At 37.1% G+C, this 25,196-nt stretch overlaps 1 protein-coding gene across 2 annotated transcripts in view; it reads right to left on the bottom strand.

Annotated features, from left to right (window-relative positions):
- Nucleotides 1–9,004: 9,004 nt before the first annotated feature.
- Nucleotides 9,005–25,196, bottom strand: part of MCPH1 (microcephalin 1) — a 127,452-nt gene continuing 111,260 nt past the window's right edge. For both annotated transcript variants that reach the window (XM_082756683.1, XM_082756685.1), the window contains 2 exons: nt 12,277–12,514; nt 9,005–9,233 (listed from right to left, as the gene is read on the bottom strand). In XM_082756683.1, the coding sequence (XP_082612809.1) occupies nt 9,178–9,233; nt 12,277–12,514 (294 nt within the window). In that variant the 3' untranslated portion in view covers nt 9,005–9,177. The remainder of the gene's footprint in view (nt 9,234–12,276; nt 12,515–25,196) is intronic.

The following is a 25,196-nucleotide window of genomic DNA, read 5'->3' on the forward strand; positions in this document are numbered from 1 at the left end:
CTATGAAGAGCTGAGCACTTCTTGCTGATCCACAAAGAACAGGGATTTTTCTTACCCCAGTAACTGAAACTAATTCTGCCAAAAATACAAAATCAAAGTTATCAACTTGAGATCAAGTGTGGCTCCAGATGTTTCTTTATAAGCTCAAACATTTTTGTTTGAACACTATTTTTGATTAATCCTAGTATTATATCAGATAGAAGGAGTAGTATTAAGCAATAGATACTAAGCTTGATAGCTACTAAGATAATGGCTCCAGGAAAAAACAAAAGAAAAAACAAAAAAAAAAGCAATCAAGTACTGAATGATTCCTAGCCATTACTAGGAAGGTTCATGTGTAAATAATTAAGAAGCAGTGTAGATGGAAATACTGTGTGTTTTGTTTTGTTTTTTTCCTATGTTGGTTCGTTAGGTCTGATTTCTTGATCGTGAGCACTGAATCATAGACTGTGTGGCAGCAGAAGCTCAGCTGTAAGGAACACACTTCCAGTGAACAGCAACAAATCAAAACAGCACCCTGTAGGGATTTCACACCCAGATGCTTGTTAGCTGTGTTGCAAGGCTGCTCTGTGCCCAGCCCATCCCTGCTCTACAGTTGGCAGCTCAGCACGCTGAGCGCTTTCAGCTTTCTCTCAGACAGCTGTTCTTGCTGCAGCAGCATGGACCATTTCTAATTACAGATGTAGAGATGGTTTGTGACTGTACTGAGAGTCCTCGTTAAGTAAGCAAGCTTTGCTAGTCACTGTATGCCACAAAGAACAGCTAGAGGTATCTGTGCAAAGAGTTAGTTAGAGCAGGCAGAGCCAACTGCTTTCCTGGTGGTTATATACCCACTTCATGACCTCTGGTTTAAGAAGAGTGAAAGATTTGTGCTGAAGATATGGTTTCTCAGCAGTGTAGGAAGGGGAAGGCACCTCTTATATGGTGCAGTCATGATAGGACCACACATTTAAGATTGCCAAGAGTATTTGGATGCTGATTTCCACCTCCAGGATTAGCAAGAAGATGGTTAGGCAGTGCAGCATTCATAAGACTCAGCCTACACTACCTCAGGGTGTCAGTCACAAAGGAAGTCATAGCAGACTTGGATGTCATAGGGTTCCTCAAACTGTGCCATAGCCACTGATGCAGCATATATCTTGTCTGCTCTCCTGACCAGACATGAAGGTTCGTCATCAGGAAGGAGGTTGTATCTCTGCAGTGTTGCAGGACATAGCAGATCATACCCATCACTTCTGACTAGTTTTGCAAGGTGCATTATATTTGATATAACTGCTGCCTAGCTGGTACTATACGAAAAGGCCGTCACGTACCTGGAATTGGTTCCATCAAGGCTGAGGGATTCACCAGGCCATTTAGCAGAGTTGCCCAGCCTCCAACAGTTCTTAGCTCAGGTACTTCTTGAGCCAAATTATTTTGATTTGAATTTGTCTGGTTCCTTTTAAATTCATGCAGTCTGCTAACATCCATCTTTTGGGTTACCTGTACCTTTAGCTATCTAACTGAGGCATGAGAGGAAGCTTTCAGAGATGCACATCTCTCTTAATGAATGATGTAATCTCCTGGAGAACTTCAGTTGGATATTCAGACTACTGTTATTAGGAATCTTCCAGCTTCTGCTGACTTCATGTTCACCTAGGTTTCTAACTTAGAAGCTCTAAATTGCATACCAGGTATGAGAAACCTTAATAAAGGCATCTAGAGAACTGGAGACTTGGGTAGAAAGCCCAAGATGAAAGCCTGGGTAGATAAAAGCCCATATCTCCCATGAGATTTTTCTGTCTTCTGGGTTCATGTATGGCTCACCACTGCTACTCTAGGCATACAAGAGTTTTTGAATGGGAAGACAAAAGAGATCTGTTTCTGCAGCTCAGTGGCTCTGATGCTGCTTAGGAGACTACTGGTTAGAGACTATTGGTATCAGCCTCTCATACAAAATTATTGCTCACACATAGTAGACAAAATACCACTACTAATAACAGTAAGGGAAAAAGAAAAGGGGGGTGGGGAGAGAGAATACCAGATAATGTAAGGGAAAAGTGAGTCTGAAGTTGGATCATTCTCTAAATCCAGATTCTTTCACTTGCATCCTCATGCCCTCTAATCACTTTTATATGGGTCATCCAAATATGTTCAACATCCCTGCTCTTATAAAGGACATTCTTCTCTTCATCAAGTAGGATACTGAATGTAGCTGGGAATAAAATAACAGTGTTGATTCCCAGACTAGAGAACTCTGCTTTTAGCGTCAATTTTTTATTCAAGCCTGTGTTGCCTGGGCAATGTCAGGGAAAATATAAATTCTCTTCTGTAGGAGGAAATGCTCTGCCTCCAAACTTCTGAAATGCTTATCTTTGTGTACAGCTGAAATATGATGAAGCATGTGTCCAAAAAAGTGTATTCCCAAGTCAGCATTTCAAGTGGGTGTGAATTTCAAGCTATTCAGAAATATTCAGTCATAGGCGGGGGGAGGAGGAACACCAGATTTCTTTAAGTGCACATTAAAAGTGGCAGAGTGACCAGCCAGGCTCTTCACAGAGGTCAAGTATCTGCAAGCCTTTAACACTGTTTCCAAGTGTCTTGATTTTCATCTGAATTGACACATTAGACTGTAATCAGAGCAGGTTCATAATTGTGCCTTTCTTAAAACTAAAACCTTTACCCCTCAAAAAAACCTGGGTTTGATCAGCTTAACATTTAAACAGTACAATGCAGAATTTTGGATGTTGCTGTATTTAGCCACATTGATGGAAGAGGTTTACCCATATCCGTAGCACAGAACATTTAAAATCATGTCATCTTTCTGTACTGCATATGTACAATTAATCCTGGCTTTAAAGCTCCTCTCTGGATCCCAGGGACTGCTTAGCAGAACTCCTGTGTGACTTCTCGTTCCTGAGTGAGTGAGCTGGCATGCTTCCCTCCAGAGCTGAAAATCCACAAAGTGCTTTTCCCTTTACCTCTCCCCGTACCTGTAACCAAGTCAACAACTAAAAAATCATCTAAAGGAAAAACAGCCCTACCTAATTCTAAAAAGGTCTGAAAATTAGTCTAAGGTTTAAGCATATTATGTATTGCATATGGTCTGAGTACACAGAGTCTTTCTGGGATAACGTTACAATATTTGCTATTTGTCGAAAGTAGGCATAGGGTTGTGCAAAGTACATAGCCTGTGTCTTACCTTAATACAACGGGAATCTCTTCTGTTATGACTCTTCCATTTTCATGGCAAAGCAGAGTGTGATGGTCCCAGGCACTTGTCCACGCCCAAACACATCAATGAGCTTGCAAGCTTCATCAGGGAACGTGCAAAGCAGACAGATGAACCAGAGGGCTGGGACAGAATAAGACCAACTAAATACATCAGGTATACTATTCTTAGCTCATCAGAAGTTCAGGGTTTAGATTTCTGCCTGCCTGGGTGCTTGTAGGTGCTTTACCACTACCTGTGGTAAAGAAGTGGAGAGCTCTGAAGTAGGACATGGAGAGGATGAAGAACTGCAGAATGGACTTCTACAGTAACTTGTAAAAGGGAAGACTGAAGACAGAAGTATGAAATAGTTATTAACACATGAGATTCAGTGCTTAAGACTTCAGTGAATCAAAACCGAGAATCAAGAAGTAGTTAGATGTCAGAGGTGGTAGGGAGTGTGGGACTGAAAACCTGAAAAAGATAGCAAGTTTTTTTTTTTTTTTTTTTTTGTTTTTTTTTGAACTGAAAGAATGAAACAAGTAAAGATGAAAATGGGGAAGGCAGCAAAGAACAGAAAACTGCACAAATAATCCTAGGAGCAGGAGTTTGGTGGATGAGAAGAGCTGATGCTGCAAGTGTCAACTGAAAGAAAGAAGACAGCAGTCAGGATGAAAACTGTAACTCTGGGCTTGGGTGGCAGTTCTGGCAGAAAAGAAAGGGAAGAAATGACGCATCTCGAAGTTTCCATTAAAACCAAGGTGCCTGGTTGAGGAAAATATGCTTTGGATAGGAGGGTAAAATCAGACACACTGTGTTTTATGAACTTGATTGACACAACACTATGGAATCCATAGGCACTATACAAGAAATAGTTATGTTAGAAGAATACGAGGGGGGGGGAAACATGGTGTCTAGTCACATATGAGTGTTTCTCTGCAGACAGTGCTTCACTGCCTAATGGCAAAGCCTGTGATAACCTCACCAAGGAAGTTTTCCCATTTTGACAAGTCTATTTTTTCCTTATTCACACTGTGCTCCAGGCTGCATTCTCTTGATTTTTCTGTTGAAATATCCTGTATTGTAATTTACATATGGGGCCATCTCTGTAACAATTCTTAATAAAAATCCATCTCCTTTTACAACTTTGAAAGTCCATTTCTTTAGTTATCCAAAGTTTTGAAAAAGCAGAGTCTTAAAAGACACCCATGTATGGCAGAAAACATCTCCTCACTGGTGAGTTTCCAAGTTTCAGCTTGGGTTGTTTGGCCTGTGTTTCAAAGATCACGTCACAATGACACCATTGTGCAACTACCTCCCTCTACAATCTACAAAACTACAGATCTAGTTTTTCTCCATCTCTTAAAAGCCATAAAAGTTCAATAAAATCTGTCATGAAGAAGGAAAAAAACAACCCCCAAACCTGTCTGGACCAGCAGTAGCAATACCTTTGCCACCTCATTCAAGAACAACATGAAAGACGTCCTGGGCACTGGTAAATCTTCTTGGGAAATTAACTCCACCAGCCAGTTCTGTCTCTGGTGATAGCTCAGGTGCTTTCCAGACACCAGAAGCTACCAGGCAAGCAACACAAACTGGAATAGAAGAAGTCATGTTAAGGTTCAGTTCCCATGACCTTGGGAGCTGCAGTGATGAGGACGGTGTGGACCCACCAGGAGGCTGGGTGGGTTCCATCTCCTGCAATGCACCACAAGCTACTGAAGACCCCTCTGAGGGTTGCTGACTCAGGCAGTCCAAAAAAACTGGCTATGCTGTGTCTGTCTGCTACCTATCAGCACCTCAGCCCTCTGCTGGAGTTTGAGCTGCTCCGTGATGCTTAGAGGCTTGTTTCACATCTGCATCAACAGGGGAAAAGCTGTGCCTTGCCAACTCTGAACAAAAGCTCTTAGCAGACACCTGTGCCGATAACCTAAGCACCAGCTGTTACTTATTTACTACTGACAGTTTTAAACCATCTTCCTGTGAGCTGCTGCATGATGCTGAAGTGAAGGTGATGCCCTTCCAGAGCCCACTATTTGGTCATATCGTGCAAAGAGCTAATTCTGAAAAACAGCAATAAAAGGAGATCAGAAATAAAATTCTGCTTAATGTAATAAGACTACAGTCGTTTGGGTTTCTGTTATTAGATCTGTCATTAAAGAAGTCAGACTCCTGGCACAGACACAGAGTTTTTCATGCTTTCCAGTTTTTGGTCTGAACAAATATTCCATTTTTATTATTATGATTTTTTTTTTTTTTTCCAGGGCCGTGAGTTGCTCCTGAGGAAAAAAATCGGTTTAATCAGCTTTCTAGATATTGTTTCTGGGATACCTCCATCTTATGCTCGAAGAAGTGATAGAAGAACAGCTCCACCCAGCCACAGCTCATGTGAGAAATACTCATTACAAACACCTTTGCAGTTTTAGGAACTCCACAGTTCCTAAGTTGATTATAGGCTTCAAAAAAAAAAAAAAAAAAAAAAAAAAAGTGCTAACAACTTCCTAGTGCTGAATATGCTGATAATGCTTTACCACATAATACAGTCATGCCTAAATTCTAAATTATCTTGCAGATATCTTATAGTGGAGCTATAAACAGAATTTTAAGTGATGCAATAGGTTTTACTGGTTATTTTTATTTAAAAAGTAACAACCTCCAAAGAGTTGTCCATGGATGAGTCAGGAAAATATCCGGAAACATAAAAGCAGTTTAGCAATCTGTAGTTTAGTAACCAATACCAGATGGCTCATATACTGGGATCATTGTGAATATTTAGAGACCTTTTTACTCACTAGATCATACAGATCATAAACACAGTTGCAGTCTAAAACTGATTGCAAAAAAAAACAGAGAAAGGGAAAAAAGAGATGTGTAATCCACCCACATTAAAAATGTACAGCAGTCTTGCTTTCAAACACATCCTTGCCTATTTTACATTATTAGTCACTGTGACAATACAGAAACTGTTTTAGATCCTAGTTTGTTTTTAAGGATATGCTGTTTGAAGAAGACACCAATTTTGCTGCCATTATTTAGTTGACACTGTCTAAGATACACATTATCCAACGTCATGCCTGTGTTTGTCCTAAGTACTTCTGCACTTGCCAATGTGAGTGTCCAGTGAATTATGCAAAGTGTGGTAAAAATTCTTTTTATCTATGGAAAAGGAAGAAGGGCAGGGGTAGTGGTGGTCTGTGCAGCCAAGTGATATCATCTGTACCACCAATGCAAGTGGAATGAGTTAAAATAGGACCTGTGCTGGGAGTTAAGCTACTTTTAGGAATGAACTCAGCCAGTGTGAATCTCAGGAAGGAATAATACTTATTTTGGCTTTTCTACTTATTTTTGGTTTAAACAGATTCCTAATCAAATTAGGCTAACTTAGAAAATTCTTTGATTATAGTGATGTGATTTTGCTGGAGACATCACTGAGCTGGGCTACAGGAGCCCTCTGAGGAGAGACAGCAGCTAAGTCGTTTTCACAAGTGAATGGCAAAAACACTAACGCGGGTTAAAAAAGCTAAGGTTGAGAAAACCTCTCTTCCACATGAAAGCCTGACATTAAAAAAAAAAAAAGGAAATTAAAAAAGAAGGTTTCCTGCTAAGGTGAGCATGATGCCATTTAGCACAGCAGTGTGCAGCAGTTTGTGTATGGCAGAACCTCAGTGAAGCACGGTGCTTTGGAAAGACTCCTGACTATAAAAAATGAAATAGTACTTAATTTTGCTGCCTGTACAACATGCTAATCTCTGGATTTAATTCTAATCACCCCTGTATTTGCAGTGTCCTCATACCAAGCAGCAGTCAGTATATATATATTCAGCACACCACTTACCAACAACGGGAGACCAAAATTAGGCATTTAATTTCCTGCTGGCTGCATTTACCTGCTGCTGTACATAGTACAGGAGATTTGTCAAGAGCAGCCAGCAGATATAGGGATTTTTATCAATCCACATAATTTGAGCTAAAATTATCTCAATTGATGGATTGCTTTACCTGAAACATTTCAATTAAAACAAAAAGTATATTAGGCTTTTCACTGTCAAGTCTGTTACATGTGTGACTAATAAAGACCAACAAGTTGATCCAAGAATTTACAATTTAAATAGTCGAGATTCATCTCAAGAAGATTTATGAGAAAACGGATTTGGAATGTTACATTGCATAAATTAATAGTGACAGATTTCTATGTGTAGTACTCTTAGAAAATGACTACAAAATAAACTAGGAGGTCGTAATATTCAAGGTTAAGCAATATAATTCAAACAAATTATTCTATTATTTACTGGGAACCGTATGTTCACATGTCACAACTTATTTAAGTATTTCTATTTTGGTCTGCAAGACTAGGCAACTAGTTTCTTAATAAAAGGTTTAGTAAGGTCAAGGATGAAGAGTGGTACCATGTTATCAGTGCTGTGCAGTAATTAGGTAAATAGTTTCAGTTTTAAACAGCCTGATTTGTAGAGAGACCTGATTACCAATTTTTGTATCAAACCTATAGGTAAGATGCTGTTAAAAATGTGCATGTCAGAAAACTAAGCAAGCATAATACTTCATTTAATTATATTTTCTTTTATATTTATAAAAAAGCTATACAGCACTCAGATCTCATCCTTTCAAATTAGAGCTGCTCACTAGTTCTGAAAATAATGTGAGTCTGATTTTCCATAAAATAATCATAATTTAGAGCTTTCCCATGAAGAAGCATGTTACGCATTTTACAGAGCAGCTATGCAAATGCAATTTATGCCTGGAGAAGATTGACACACAGACATTGCTGAACTTTTTCTGAAGGACAAAAATTTGTATACTCCTCAAGTTTAAAGAAATCGTGCAACCAAATCCCTTAAAAAACCAACAAGAGGTAATAACAATGCAAAAGAATGGCATCGTTTATAAGTTATTGAACTTTTTTCCATAGTATTCATTTGAAATTGCTATTTTTAGTACAGTTTCCATTGTTTGACGGTATTCAGGGGAGCATGGAGTTTGGAAGGTGTGAGGTATAAGCTGCCATTAAATTAGTGGGTAATACTTTATTCTCTATGATGATATTATTTTGATGAACCCTGCAAATTTGTAAAAGAGGTTGTGCATTTATAGCCAATCAAATATTTCACAACATAACTTATATCCAAATATTTATCCCTGCTAAAAACAAAAACTCATACTGAAGATGATTTTAACATTTAAAACATTTACGTACATTTTTCAAACATGCCTAAAGGATTTATTGAAGAGTTCCATTTTCAAGAGATTTGAGTGTATGAATGAATGACGTGCTGCCTTAACTCATTTGACTTGGGATCAGTAGCTGTTCATGGTTTCAGACTAGATGTAAGGCATTTGAAGGCATCTGAACATAATTACTGAGTTAGGATTACTTCTGAAAAATGAATTTAGAAGTTTACAAGTTTACACCAGGATGTGTGAGTTAAGCACGATAAACCACCTTATCCTTTTACTAAAACAAACTTATTTAGCTGTGGTCATGAAGATATGGCAACATGGGCCTCCAGCTGTCCACATGGGCGCTCAGAAGAGAGGAACCTACAGAACCCCTGCATTGGTAGCACAGCTCCTGCTAACACCAAAGCTACATGTAGCTTGGGCACAATCACCCACACTGCACGGACAGCTTTTAACTGCACTAGACAGGATCAAATCTGAGATTAGAAACCATCTTTCCATTTCCACCCAGCACACAATGATTCACTCAACTTCTAGGTCCAAAGGTCTTCAACAAATAAATAGAAGCACAATGACATTTATTTGGGAAGAACTTTATTATTACAAAAGAAATAAAAAATAAAATCATAAGATAAACAATTACACAAGTAATATTTTCTACAATATTTGTAGAAAACATTTCACAGTATATAAACATGCATTCTCTTAGAAATTTTATTCACAGCTTAGTTTGTTGTTGAAGCCAAACCAGGCTTGGTTCCTTGCAGCCATATGGAAGCTCTTGAGTTATCTCACAGCTGAAAAATGTAGTTTTCCATAGGACATATTGTATGCTGAGTGACTGAATCTAAAAGGAATAAAAAGGCAGGAGTATTTAAGATCATGTGCACAAGAAACAGATTATAAGGCAGCAACATACTTCAGAGTAATTTCTGTTACAAAACAGTCCAGTGGAGCTGAGAAAACAGAGAGAATAACCCTAAAATAAATGCAAACAGCCAGATAATTGGAAACACCATTTATTTAAGTTTAAAAAACAGTGTTGTGTTATATACCTATGGGCTTTTTATTGTGGGCAACACTGAGCGAATTAATTGGCATTTGGTCCTAACAGCAGATAAACGCAAACGAACTGGATTGCAACAGTGAAGTGTCAAAGATTAGACAAAACTTCAGATTTTATTTGATTTATTTGACTAAGATAGCAATTTGTAGGGACAGGCAGCCACTGTTTTAATTATTATGTTCCTGAGAAAGGGGCTAAGCTTCAAAGACCTGTACCCATTAAGGTACCGTATAGAAACACTTCTTTTATCTGAGTTCTGCTGATTCATCATTTCAAATCTGTTAGCTGGAGTTTCCATAACCATACCACATCAGCAAGACACAGCAACAGAAAAGGCAACATCAGAATGCAAAAGAAATTTGAGAAATTTGTAAAGGGCATGCAGAATTCAGATCCTTTATGTAATGTGTGGGACTCCTGCAGCCAGATACACAGCTCCACCAATTCACTGATGGGCTGAGCTTGGTCAATCCAGCTCTATGTAGTTTAGGAGATACTGTGGCCCAGATGCAGGCACTTGGCCTTGTTGAACCTCATCAGGTTCATACAGGCCAACCTCTTCAGCCTGTCCAGGTCCCTCTGGATGGCATCCCTTCCCTCCAGAGTGTTGACCGTGACACACAGCTTGGTGTCATCAGCAAACTTGCTGACGGTGTACTTGATCCCACTGTCCATGTGACCAACAAAGTTATTAAATAGCACCAGTTTCAATACTGACCCCTAAGGGACACTTCTTATTACTGATCTCCACCTGGACATTGAGATGTTGACCACAACTCTTTGAGTGTGACCATCCAGCCAATTCCTAACCCACTAAGAGGTCCATCCATCAGATCCGTGTCTCTCCAGTTCAGAGACAAGGATGTCATGGGAACAGTGTAAAATACTTTACGCAATGATGTCAGTTGCTTCCCCTATCCACCAATGCTGTAACCCCATTGTATAAGGCCACCAGATTTGCCAGGCATAATTTTCTCTTAGTGAAGCCATGTTGCCTGTCACCAATCACATCCTTATTTTCCATGTGCTGTAGCAGTTTCCAGGAGGATCTGCTCTGCTCCATGATCTTGCCAGGCACAGAGGTGAGACCGACTGGCCTGTAGTTCTCCAGGTCTTCCTTTTTTTTTTTTTTTTTTTTTTTTTTTTCCATTTTAAAAATTGGGTTATCTTTCCCCTTTTCCAGACAGTGGGAACTTCACCTGACTGCCATAACTTCTCAAATATGATGCATAGTGGCTTAGCAAATTCATCTGCCAGTTCCCTCAGGATCCACAGATGCATTTCATGAAGTCCCATGGACTTGTGTACCTTCAGGTTCTTTAGATGGTCTTGAACCTGATCTTCTCCTACAGTTCTTCATTCTCCCAGTCCCCATCTTTGTCTTCTGCAACTTGGGTGGTATAACTAGAGCACTTGTTGGTGAAGACTGAGGCAAAAAATGTCATTGAGTACCTCAGCCTTCTCCATTTCCTGCGTAACCGAGTCTTCCATTTCCTTACAGAGGGGGCACAGTTTTTCCTTAGTCTTCTTTTTATTTATTATGTAGCAGAAGGAGAAGGGTATTAAATTGCGTATACTATAAAATGAATTGCATGCCACTCTTGATTATTATATTTGTACACCTGAAATTAACCACTGAAATACTAGTATGTGAAACTTTTATGTTTAATTTACTATATAATATTTTTAGTCCTCTGTAAACCTCTGGTATCCTCACCAAAGCACTTTTTTGGCCACATTTGATCTTTAAAGTCTTCTTCAAAGCTAGAGAAAGGCACAGTAAACAATGCCTTCTCCTTGTGCATCTCTTTCAACTCTTCACAATTTTATCTTCAGATATCAAGTAACACTTGCATTTAGACAAGTATTTTTCTCCTATGGCTCACTTTACCTTTCTTCCTTTTGCGTTATTTTCTTTCAGGTTTAAGTCATGGTCTGATAACATTAACAATCAAGAGATTAGGACTTACTTATGTAGTCTCATATAACATCGATTTGTGCTGTACAGTTACTGCCAGAGTTTGAGTGGGGTACTATCTAGAGGAGTTTGATGTGACATAGTGTATGAGGAAATTTTAATTTAAAAATTTTCTAGTATGCAAAAGATCCCTTTTTGGAAAATACCCTTTTCTTGCCTGAAAATGGGAGTGTCAGACTGGAAGTTGTGAATCTGAAGGAGATTATCAAAGCTTTTCTTTGAGAGTGAGGATACTGCAATTTTACATCTGAATCCCTGCAGTGAGATAACCTTTAGAACTGTGGTGGAATAAAGGAAAAGCAATGGACTAATAGCTCTTAGGAAACTAACAGAAGATTTTAAAGATAAACTTTTTCCAATTGGAAATCAGTGTCTGCAGAAAACTGTCTGCCAGATGTATAATATATAATTCAGGACAGGTTATCAGAGAGTGCCTGTTACTGCATTTCAGTAGTGTTATGCCAGTTTATACCAGTTAAAAATCTTATTGTGTCTCAATAAATTGACAAACATTATTTTTTTAAAATAAATTATCCTGTAGTGTTTTCCATAATCTAGTTTGTTCTAAATGAGACAATCATATACAAGATAAATTTGAAAAATATATATATTTTTGCATTAAATTTGTTCTTCATTAAATTAAAAGGTGAGTAGCAGGATCATCACAAAGAAGCCTTAGTTTTAACAGAATGTTCTCATCACAGAGATAACCTCATTGAAAACATCACTGTAACAGTCTGTTCCATCTCCTTCTTCTCCATAACCTCGGTTTAGTAAACAATTTACGGTCCATTTTTGAATACATATTCCATAATATTTTATATGGGTTGAAGTATAGTGTCTTACCTAATATCCATTTTTCTGATAAACATTTTATTTCCTGGTACTTCTTTCCTGGGTATTTTCCTATGCAGATTTTTGCCTGACGTAAGGCTTTACAAACTTTTCCTCCTGACAGCTGTATAAGTTCAATCAGATTTTTGCAGGGTGGCTGACTGGTGGGAGATACAAACATTACAGGCTGGTTTGAAAAGAGATTCTGTTGGTAGTTTCCTGTTGATAGGTGACGCTGAAGTCTGCAGATCTGTAAGTGAGAAAACAAAGAAAATGATAAACATTGTGGTATATTTCCACTCAGAGTAAAACTAATCATTCTCTTCATTAATTCAGGAAAAAAAAAAAGAATAAGAGTACATGAATACAAACTTTACTTTTCATGTCTATCAAAAACTTGGGTAAAACACACAATGAATTTTCTGTATTTTATTATTTTACATGTAGTTATTTTGATACAGAAACTAAAATTACCATATATGATACACTTGACAGATATGAATCCAAAACCAGAGCTGAGACTCTTACATCATAGGCCAGATGGCTTACCTGTAAGACAGAATTATCTTTCACCATAATCCTGCATTCTTATAACAGTGCCATTACATAGACATTGTAAAGGATTTTCTAAATAATTAGAGTATTTTGGCAGAAATACAAACCATGAAAGCCTTTACAATATACACCGTTCATCAGCTTGTATCTGGGGGCTTTACAAATATATCTAATTGACAGTCTAAATGAAGTTGTAACCTCTTTGCCCCTCCTGTCTTCCTGTACCAACTGCATTTTCTCTGAGATACATGAAGTGACATAAATGTAACAGAACTCACAGTAAACTGACTGTTTAATGTAAACACTTTTGTCTCTACAAAAGCAAAAAAGGAAGTCCCCTGTGAATATAGCGTAACCTGTAATGCTATCCAATAAAAACCTTGATTTATATGGGGCAAATTTTCTTATCTGTATATATCAGGTGGGGCAGTGGTTCAACAATTAAAACCATTTCCTGTAAGTACACTGTGCATGAAAGCAGTGCACAGAACTAGTGTACAACCCCTGGTAAGCAATATAAAGTTTTAATACTAAAATAAATGAAGAATCAAGCCTGAAATTCTTAAAAGTGAGATTGCCATTGACCTGCCAAATTAATGTATTTGACATTTATGAGTCTGTATCCCTTGACAAAATTCAGAAAATAAATAATGGTCTAGGAGTAAGATGAGAACAAAAATAAAGGTTTCATATTAGGTGATGCTCAGATTTTTTCATACAGATGAGCAACATGAGCACACTACATAGCAAAAAGGACACTGTATATATATGGTTTACATAAAAGGGCTGAACTGCAGTCAGTGAAGAGGTGTAACCAGTAGCTGAAGAAACTACTTGTTGAGTGGATTCCTTCCTCCAGTGCTGGCACACCCAGTGCTGGCACAAAAGTACTGTGAAACCAGACACTTAAGATGTTAATGCAATAGTAGATGTGCTTTGCAGATGTGCAGCTAAAACAGTCTTCACCTGGTTTACAAGGTCTTATAAAGCCAAATACTTCAATGGAGTCTTCATAGATTCTTAGATGAAAGTCAAAATACATTGCCTTAGCACTTATGACCAATTAGGCAGGTCACTAGTGAAGCATGAAGTCCGTGCTTCACAGCTCGGGTCATTTCTGTGCCACTGTCTTATGTGCTATTCTTGGACAAGTCAATCCAAACCTGAATTCTGAGCTCTCCTCCATCAATACAGAATTCAGCTTTCTGTTATTGTTAGTTCCTTGGTTGCCCTCTTGAGAATAAAACCAAACCGATTCTTTGTATTCTGAATTCAGCAAGTTATAAAGACAGTGACTGCTATAGATGAACCAGGCCAAAAAAACCCGAAGCGCAATCCAAAAATATAGCCTATATTTTCTTCTCCTTTGCAAACTTAGATTTATGAATGACATGGCACATAATCTTGTCTCATGGAAGCCAAACAGCTTCTAAATAATTTTGTCGAGCACAGCATCAAAGCAGAGTTACATTGCAGAATTCAGAGGACCCCAGCTCAGTTCAGAGAAAGAGCATTAACTCTTGGCCAGACAAATGATCACAGGCAGAGAATTGTTCAACATTCGTGCGGTGAGCATGTCTGATTGCAATTGCTGTAAATATGTTGGCATGTGATACTTTACACATGTGTAGATCTGTTTTTGGACTTTGTATGTACCACCTTTCTCCATCTGAGCAGAATGCTCCTCTAGAAACATCTGGATGCTGGGCATTTTGATGTCATGAAATACCACAAACTATGCACTGTACAGTTTTAACATATGGTATCAGATTTAAAATTTGGTAGGAGTATCACTGGCCGATGGGCCTTGTGAGCCTTTGAGGCCATGATCAGTGGATCAGTCCCATCAAATGGGACTAGCTCAGGCACATAAAACACTTTGCAATCTCCAAGGGGTGTCTACGGAGCAGTGTGATGATTTTGGTATTACTGGGACAGCAATTATTCATTTTTATCATAAAAAATATGTGCAGTCATGAAACTACAAAACTGCTTGTGTTAAACATGGTCAATGAATTAAAGAACAAATTATAGTCAAGTAAAAATAGTAGTCCCTTTGCATCAACCTCAGAAAAGCTTCATGACAGATACAGTGTGATAAGAGAAGATCTCTGAAACTGTTTATTTGGATGAATCAGCTGCAATGAATGGAGGAAAGACAATTAGCAAGAGACTTTAATGTTTGTTTACCTTAAACAAATCAGGTTTAAGTCATGGAGACAGATGTTACATTGTTTTTGTCAACCTGGAACTCCACATTTTTAAAGACAAAAATGATTAGTTATAAGAAGCTGTTATCTTCAAAATGCAACAGGACTTGTTTTAGACAGAAGACAAAATATAATTGTTGCCATCCTGCTATTTCACATATTTTAAAGAATATGATTGAAAAGAGCAGTGTTCCCACTTCCTCAACCATTTTCCCTGAAAGCATTTCCTTGCTTCCGCAATGAAAACTGTGATAGGTCTTCATATAGGAGGAACTTCTGGATGAAGTTAATAATAAATGGAAATACATACAAAGCTAATCACCAAATCAAGAAACTCAAACTTTGAGCACCCAACAACACTTGCCTCAGCTGATGCTCACAAACAGCTTGATTTATTCTCCATGTTTAGTGTATATTAAAGGAATCCAGGACAGTGAAATTCGGACATGCTATAGAGATGATTTTCTTAATCTTCCATTACAATTCTAGCTATGTGTGTTACCAACTCATTTGACAAAATGATGAAGTAGGAATACAATACAGCCCTGATATATCAGTGAAGGAAAGCTTCAGCATAGAACTTCACACTTACTTTTCCTTCACCTGAACCACCACTGCAGCTGTGCTCAGATTTGCTCAAGCACACAGGATCTCCACACACATCTTCTAGCCAGGGAAAAGCAGTAGCATTGACGTTCAGAGCTCATGGAGTATTTTGGAAGGTTAGTTTTGCTTTCTGGCCCACTAACCTGAACAATATGGTACTCGCCAGTTGCTGCAGAGGCAGCTAGCCGACCACACACTGCTGGGCTGTGGGATTAAACAGTGCAATCTAGCTCGTACACTGAATTGACTCAGCTGCCTTTGCAACATCAAAGAGTTCACGGCTCTCCAGGAGCGCTACCAGCCCTTTGAAACCATACTGATTTTGGGTAAGTGGTGAAAAAAAATAAATAATTCCTCAGATGAGACTAAGCCTGGGAAAACTTCACACCCCCAAAAATAATTATTTCCACAAATTGTGTATGTATGAGTTGGTAGCTAAAGTTACAGATGTGTCAGTCTGTACTATAACAGAGAGCACCACTGCCTGCTATGATATTGGACAGTGACACCAATTTTCCTTTCTGATCAGATGCATTTGCAATGGTCAGAAAAACAGAATCTCATAGAAGAAGAGAATTTCATAGAATCTAGTATTTACTCTTTTTGTTAAAATTTTGAGTATTGGGATTCTCATTCTTTCACTAACTGGATGAATGGCAGGACGATACCTGTTATATGTACGCATGTCTCAAAAGCATACCATTAATATAAGTTTATTGAACTTACATTTTGAAAGGAAAAATTGCTCTTGACAGAAATAAAACTTATGGAGAATGTAAAATATAAAATACAACTTTTCTTCATTATAAAAAAGAAATACATTTCACTGACTCTCCTCTCTCCTATGATTGGTTTTCAATCCCCACAAACTGAAAGATCATGTATTAAAACAAAACAAAACAAAATAAAAAAAAACAAAACTTTGTAACTTTGCCTAGAACTTTATGAAAATAGCTCTTGCTGGGTGGGGTGCAGGAACAAACACAAAACCCCATAAAAGTCCAAGGATTTGGTCTTTGTATGATGCTCAGGAAGTAGCCATCAAGTTCCACAAAGGTATTATCGATTTGTTAAGTCAAGATCCAAATCTCATAAGCAAGAGAAGATGAGCAGAAGACAGCAAAAGAGGGGAAAAATATGTGATTGTATGCTTGCTTTTGCTGGGTGAAATGCTGGAAGTAATGGAGCCAAATCTGATTTATATTTTTCATAAGACATCAATCTTTTCTCCCCCCCCTTTTATTTGTTTTGTTTTATTTTTTTTTTTTGTGTGTGAAGAAGCTGAGCTCAAGAACAAGAAGGAATGGCACACAGTTCATCATCAAGTGAATCAGAACATAACTTCAAGGTTTAAGAAAACATTAAATTGGATAAGAGTTAAAATAAACTTGCCTTCAAATGTTAGTTTAAATTCCACATAAGAAAGAGTAATTTGTTTTCAGTAATAAATTATTTTTACTTCATGAATTATGTATGTACTTCTCCTAAGGTACATGTATATCTGATATCTGAACAGATACCTGAATTCAAGCAATAGAAAATGCAAGGAAACTAATCCTTCTGGAAGTACTTGGAAAATTTTCAGTAATTACACTGCTAATGTCCTATGGACAGCACATGATTTTCAGTGTACTTTTAATAAATAGCACATGGAGAAGTTTTCAGTTTAAAATGCTCTTAGAATAATAATACTATACAGAAATTAAATGAAGTATATGGTTCTGAACTATTACAGTTAATAGAAACTGTATTTGTAGGCTATAATTCCAATGTGCTAACATCAAAAAATATATAATGTAGCCACCTGATATAATTATAATTCATGTTCATGAATTATACAACAAATGTAAGTGTTATGGTAAATCTTTATTCTTTTATTTGTCATTTCTGTTATTCAACAGAGATAAAATATAATATGTAACCCATATAGGATCAGAAACCTTAGCAATACCTATTTGAACAGGTTATTTTTTATTATTTACTGAACTTATGAAAAGCTATAAATTACATACTGATTAATGTTATTAGCAAAAATAATAAATATCAAATGCAAGTAGAAGACAAAATTGCAGACATAAGATTGTTAATTTTATAGTTTTTAGGTATCAAAAGATAAAGTATTATTTCATTTGAAGTTGTTGAGAAATTACTTATTTCCACAAAGGAGAAAAGAATCTGACCTTTGGATTAGTTCGCCATTCTGCTGCTACTGTCATAAAAAACATAAAATTGATAAAACAAAACCTTCAGCCCTTATAGTTTGATAATATAAAACTTTAACAAAAGAGGCACACAAAACAATATATCCATTTAATATAGTTAGGTGATGTTGCTGGGGAAATCTGAAGCTCTGTTATATTAATATTCATATGATTTCAGTACAGATAAATGTATGGGCCAAATGACATTTGTGTTTCCAATTTTTGTAATTTGTACAGAGACCTTGAGAAGAACACACTCAAAGCTACAGCACTGTTAGGAAACATTACACTTGCATGATTACATGCATTTTCAGACAGTCCGTCATTTCGTAAAAATTTAAAAGGAAAACACACATGTGGAACCCCATGTACATTTAAAGATCAAGGGCTCACATACATACACAAAAGTGAAGCATCAGCCTGCTTCTGATAAAGAGGGTGTATTGCAGCGTGCAGACTTCTGAAAGTCCTGTTATCCTGCAGGGAGGAATTTGCAGAATCTGCAGGGCCCTACCGGGATCAAGGAAGTTTGTGTTAACAGTGCAGTAGCTCTCCTGCAGGACGAAGAAGAAATGCTCTTTTTCATCTTTCAAAATATCAGGTTTATTAGAAGAATGAAAACAACTAACCAAAACAGAAACTCTATTTTTGTAGGAAGAATGTGTGGCATACATTTTCTACTTCAATTAATAGCTCAACATTTTAGTTTGATTTCCGTGTGATTTACTTTAGCAGTTTGCTGTTTGTTGTTGTTGTTGTTGTTTTGTTTTATTTTTTTTAATCACATTGACAGTTTAAAAATTTACATATTGATTAAAATCTCTAATTAAAAATTACACTGAAATGCTGTACTAGATAAATAAATTGGTACTCTCCCATATAAAAGAGCATGTAAAAAACTACATACTACATACTACAGGAAAAAAATTACACTCAGCAAGCTGTTTCACACAGAAACAGATCTTTGGCTCTGAAAAATCTTTTGTAAATCAATGGAACTTCACAGAGATGCAGGACCCCAGCTGGATCAAGCCACACTGTCACACGAGTGTCTCAGTAGCACCAATAACCTTATTCTACAGTTTAGCACAAAATGCATTTATCGTTGATAGAGCTGCTTTTCATCCTCGGAGCAAAGCTCAATTTGAAGCATTCGTACAAATTATTTCCAAGTAGTGCATGCAGTGCATTTCTCAATCTTCATTGAAACAACTTTTCCACTGGATAGTGATAGCTTTTGGCTAAAACAGAAGCTCTCTATCTGTCAAATTTGAGAAGCATCAGCCAGACAGAAGTGAGAACTTGGTTCTTGAATGCTCATTCAAGCTACCTCATCATCCCTGCACATGCACACAGCCTGGGACGATGCACAGGCAGGCTCCATACACATCTGTGCAGTAGAAGATGCACTGAGCCCAGAGCCAGAAGCAGACAGAGAAACTTTTAAAAGATAGGGTGGAAAATTTGCTCCAGAAAAAAAAAAAGAAACTTTCTATGCCTGCTCTTGAAAAAGAAAAAGGAAAGTAAAAGAAGATAAATGACATACTGTAAAGACCCATATTATCTGGAAACTTCTTCAAAACACAGTTTCTTCCCCTCCTCTGCATAGTCCTTCATGTAAGTGTTTCCTGGCCAAGACGTGGGTGAAGGGAAGAAAGCTAGAAACCAGACAATTTAGCTAATACTGTTTCTTTCCACGATGTGTTGGCAGACAACCTTGCTTCTCTCAAATCCCATAGACTGATAAGAAAAGTTAATTTCACCAATTTATTCTCTGAAAGACTGAGTCTCACTGGGAATACTGTATGAAAACGTTTGGCAAATAAATCTACTGTTTGGCGGACATTCAAAATTATACTGGAAGATGTTTTGAACCATTTTTTCCGGCAGAGCAAATTTTTGCAGGAAAAAAGATAACAAATTCACTTATTTTTAGTTTAATTTCCTTGTTTTTCAAAGCTAGAACTATTTTTAAATGCTATGTAACATCAACATTATCAGCTATAGATTAATAAAAAACAAATTATGGCAAAACAATAAGTCTTTTCCCTGTTAAGCATGACATCTAATTAAGGAGCTGTATTCCAGTACACATCACTTAAAAACACTCTGTTAAGACTGTAAGATGTGGTCACTTTACTGTGACTGTCTTCAACTTCAAAAACATTCAGAATTCAATACATTTACAGTCAGTTTCAACACAAACTAATTCTTTTTGAAATTAAAAAATCCTCCAATTATAGACTAGCTAAAGAAAGAAGGATTTTTCTTCTGGATGAGAAAATGTTTCAGGGATGTCTCAAGAACTTGTCCACCTTAAGTGCTGTCTAATTTCAAGAGATTGAAACTCAGCTGACCATCAGGCAGTAATGAGACTGCAAACTGCAGTTGCAATTTTGTGTCAAAATTCTGCATATAATTACCACTTATAATTGGGTAGGTTTTTACTCACTGAAATATAAATAAAGCAGCACTGTGCCATGTATCCCTCTGAAGTGGTATAACAGTGTGCCACATACAACTCCATGCCATGCATCATTGGCACACCACTAGCTTACATAGACTGCAAGTGACAAACCCCCAGGAATCCCAATAAAATTCAAAGACAGAAAGTCTCAACCTCCATGCACAATCTATTCCAACGCTTATCTTCTCTTACAGGCAGAAAGCTTTTCCTAATAATATAACCTAAATTGCCTTTGCTGCATTTTGAGCCCATTACTTCTTGTCCAAGTGCCAACGGACATTGAGAACAATTTATTCTCTTCCTATTTGCAACAACCTTTTAAATACTTGAAGACTGCTATCATATCTCCCCTCAGTCTTCTATTCTCTAGACTAAACAAACACAGCTCTTTCAGTCTTTACTCTGGGGTCATATTTTCTAGACCTCTGATCATTTTGTTATTCTCCCCTGGATGCTCTCCAATTGATCTGCATCTTTCCTGAAGCGTAGTGCCCAAAGCTAGACACAATACTCCAGTGCAGGCCTTACCACTGCTGCATGTGCTGCAAAATATTTATGTATCTTAGAGCATTCCTGTTAACATATCCCAGTATGCCTGCTTCTTTCATCAGACACAGGTGACATTCGTTCTGTTTTGGATCTTCTAAAACACTTGCTCTTCTGGCAGCAATATTGCATTGTCAATCTCATTTTATATGTCTGCAGATGATTATTTCTCCTCGTACTTTGCACATGTCCTTGATGAACTCCATCATACCAATTTCTGATCATTCCTTATATCTTGTAAGGTTATTTTAATTCCAATCTTATCCTTATGCACATGAGTGATGTGACTGAACTCAATTAGACTATTTGTCTGTACAGAATTAGGAATTTGTAAAAGTCTGTGCAGGACTGGGAGCTTAAGTTTGCAAATAATTTAGCAAAATAATTACATGCTTTGGAAAAGGATAAGCAACATGAATAACTAACTGAAGTGAAGTAACACCTTTATATTCAAGTAGTCAAGTGAACAAAGTTCATGTAGACTGTGATAGGAACAGCAATGTAAATGGCTACAATTTAAAAGCAGTTTAAGATTCTGTCATCAAATCCATATTTTAATTTGCAATATTGATAACAACAAAGCTGGCTTTAAGAAGCTGGGCAGCAGATTATCACTTACAGAATCAATCTACAGTTCTACTACACTAGGTCATGTTTAATCAGATTTTCCTGCCTGGTAGCTTAGAAAAATCCTAGATAACACATGAAGGATATGGATAGGACAGCTGTAAAATTTATGCCAATTATTGACAAGTGTGCTGGTGTGGTGGCCTCATTCTGTGTATAATGAAGAGCTGATTTGAGTATACACAGATCATCTGTGCAGGAGATATTCAGTGAGCCTTACTGAATTCACCATTTTCTATCTGGCACTACTGGTAGGACTCTCCATCTGTCTGTTTATACGTTTATATGTCTCACAACTGAAAAGGAAATGAACTAAAACCAGAAAGTCTTTTCTCTTAACTTGGACAGCTGACATTTGAACAAATGCAGTTGAGCCAACACAAATGAGAAAACCCTCAGCCTCCCAGTGATTTGCATTAGACAAGTATCAGAAGCTTTAAAAGGTACGCACTACGTGCATGGACCTGGTTTTCTTCATGGTTGACAAAGATCTATTCTTGCTGGATATATTCTCACAAGACCTTCAGCGGAAAAGATACTAACATTCTCCCTGGTTTAGTTCAAGATGGGAGTGTAGTTTTGAAACTAATCTCTTGGTCACTCCTATTTACTGAACTTCTGGTTCCTGTTGTGGAGCAGCCATCAACTGCACAGGATGGGACTCCTTTTGGATGGACAGAACCAGAAGATGTGCACGGTTCAGGGGACCTGACTGGATCTCGTTCAGACCCCTGAGACAAGAATTGTGTGCAAGGTGCTCTCAGCACATCCACTCTGCAGATCCAGTCCCATTCATCTGCACTAGTGGTATGTAGACATTGATACAAATGAGAATGAAGTCACTTTGGGCAGATGTAACAGGGTAGTGATATAAGTATGGGATGCTTCTTTTAAACTGACTACTTACCTGCACATAAATAATGAGCTCAGCTAAACTTAGCCTTTTTATTTTTATTTTTTATGCTAACAGTTGTGACTTGTCCTTATTGTTATCTCATAGATCATTCTCACATGGCAACAGTAAGAAGCTATACAGATTTTATATAAAGTATCCTCTAGGCTTATTGAACTCTGAACCCACATAAGGCTTCTTCTTCTTCTTCTTCTTCTTCTTCTTCTTCTTCTTCTTCTTCTTCACATACCAGTACCTATAGCATGAAACCTTACCTACCTTATTAATACATCATTAATTTCAGTGAAGAAGTAAGGAATGAAGTATTAATGAAGGAAAGAGCCTGTTTAATCACATGGGAGTAAACATATCTGTATTTAAGCAGAATGAAATAGTACGTTTCAAGCTAAGTGTATTTCATTGGTGAAAGGATGTACTGAAACAGAAATTCCGTAAGATAACAACTGAAATCAATTTGATATTCCCCTAGTTGAATACTACGTAAAGTCAAAACATTCGGCACGGAAGACTAGTATTTGCCCTGAATACATTGAAAGGGATAACCTTACTTTAACTAGCTTAGACTTTTCAGATACTGAATCATTTTGGACAGGTTAACTTTCTATTTAATCAACACAGGATATTGTGCAGTAATATCTTCAAAAATGACATTTGTTTTGCTGGTTTAGGGATATGGAGAATCCTTCCTTTTGCCTTTAACAGTAAATGATAAATCCAGTGTTGTCAACAGATTTGCTATACCTGGCAAAGTGCAGATGAATAATGCTTTGATAAATAAAAGGGTTTTCTATTCCAGTAATAACAAAGTCAGTGATCTTGTTGAAAGGAAAAGCCTGGCAAATGTGAAGGGTTACACAGCTGTTCCCAAAAGGCTCTTTCCCCAAACAGTTGTGTTAACCCACAATAAAAGTAATCTTAGCATTAAAAAAATCCTTGTTTTATCTTTAAAATAAGATTATATGAGTCCTTTTGCTCTACCTCAGCTGACTGAAATGACCGAAGCAAAGGCAGAGTACATTCTTCTCTCTACTCTTCAGTTTTAGCTGAATGCCATTGCAACGCCCAGCAGTAACTCAGTGTGTGCCAAACATGAATATTTTTAAGCGTCATTTGAGTTTTAAAGGCTACAGTAAGTGATGGGAACACAATCGTCTTGGGAATCTACAAATAACTTTAAAAAAGCTCATAAATCTGGCTTTCATGGCTTGCTTTTCAACAGCTTTATGAAATATGTCAAAGCTTGAACATGATCAGTTCATTTTCCTTCAAATTTCTTAGGATTGACTTTTCTCAATCTTTTTTTTTGATATGGTTCAGCGAGACAAATAAGACAGACTTGGCTTAAAAAAAATAGGCATCAGCAAATTACTTATAAAAAGTTGCTTGTTTTTTTTTAATATTTTTTTTAAAGTATCAACAGAGGAAAACAGTACCATCTAAGTAGGGCAGCCTGAAGTATTCCCTCATTAACAAAAATATAAAATGCTTCTGTTCAGCAGCCAATCTATTACAACATAACAGACCACTTAATAATGAAAAAGCAGTGTATTTATTAATGAAAGCTTTTTTTTTTTTTTTTTTTTTCTTTTTCTTTTTTCTTAAATTGTTTAAAAAGTTGCCTGGTAATGACTGAGCACAGCAGAAGCCCTAAGAGTCACTTTCAGAAGTTGTATGGAATTTTCTGTATTTAGAGTGAAACACACGCACTGCAATGAAAAGTAGCACAGAATGCTTGGTTTTTAAAATACAAACTAGAAGCTCAGTTGAAATTACACTGATATTAACAGAGAAAAACCTTTAAAGTTGTCTAAGAACTACTAAAATAAACCCATTCAAAAGATTACTTGGCATCAAACAAATCAATGCAACCTATGGAATTCTGCAGGTTGCAAATAATATAACAGGTTTTGTCAACGTTTAGAAATTCCTGATAGAACTATGATCACCATTCCTTATGGTCTACAGTTTCCCTGATCAGCAGCAATAATTGCTCCTCCATGGCAGCAATAATTACCTGTGTGTAACAACATCTCTGCTTTGTCTAATTGTGTCGTGTTAGACAAGAAGATCCCATGGGAAGTATGGAAAGCAAAGACACTTTACCCTCTAGCACTAATGGAGCTGCCAGCACACACAGCTGAAAAAAGTGTTTAAATATCTGACCAGGTGCTTTTCAAATGAAAAGTGCTCAAGAAAAGATTTTTTTTGAGAGCACCACTTTCTTCATAGGTACTGAAGGAATGATACTGCAGAAAATGACATGTGTTCTATTTGAAGATTCCTTTAATGAACTCTTGAACATTTTAGCATGGCAGTAAATGTATGATTACCAAAGAAAGGACTTTTTGACTATGTTTTGACAGCAAGTTGTGATATTGTTGTGCATAGCTGAGGGATAATGAACTATGCTGAGGATACAGAGTAATTTTAGTGTTATGAAAGTTAGTAAGGTAGAGCCACTGTACCTGACACAGTTTATTTTCTCTGCACAGAAAGGTCTACTTTCTGTTCACTGCAAATGTAATCATTATTATTACTATTAGAAATGTTTTTATAAGTTCCCTATGAAATTTGCCTTTGTTTTAAAACTGAGATTGCCAGCTATGAAATAGTTAAAAACAGAGAACTAGACAGACTTATTATGGTAGTGGACTTTCAGTGACTTCTCATGGTAGCTGAGCGAAGTTTGTAGGGTCAGAGTGCTGACCCTGTCCTCCTTCTGAGTTCCTTTCCTATATTCTTACTGTTCTTCATCTAAGAATTAGGCTGGACAGAGAGACTACTGCTTTTTAGCCGATCTGATTTTA

This window comes from Aythya marila, assembly GCF_965140915.1.
Source record: "Aythya marila genome assembly, chromosome: 3".
In the NCBI taxonomy this organism is placed as follows: Eukaryota; Metazoa; Chordata; class Aves; order Anseriformes; family Anatidae; genus Aythya; species Aythya marila.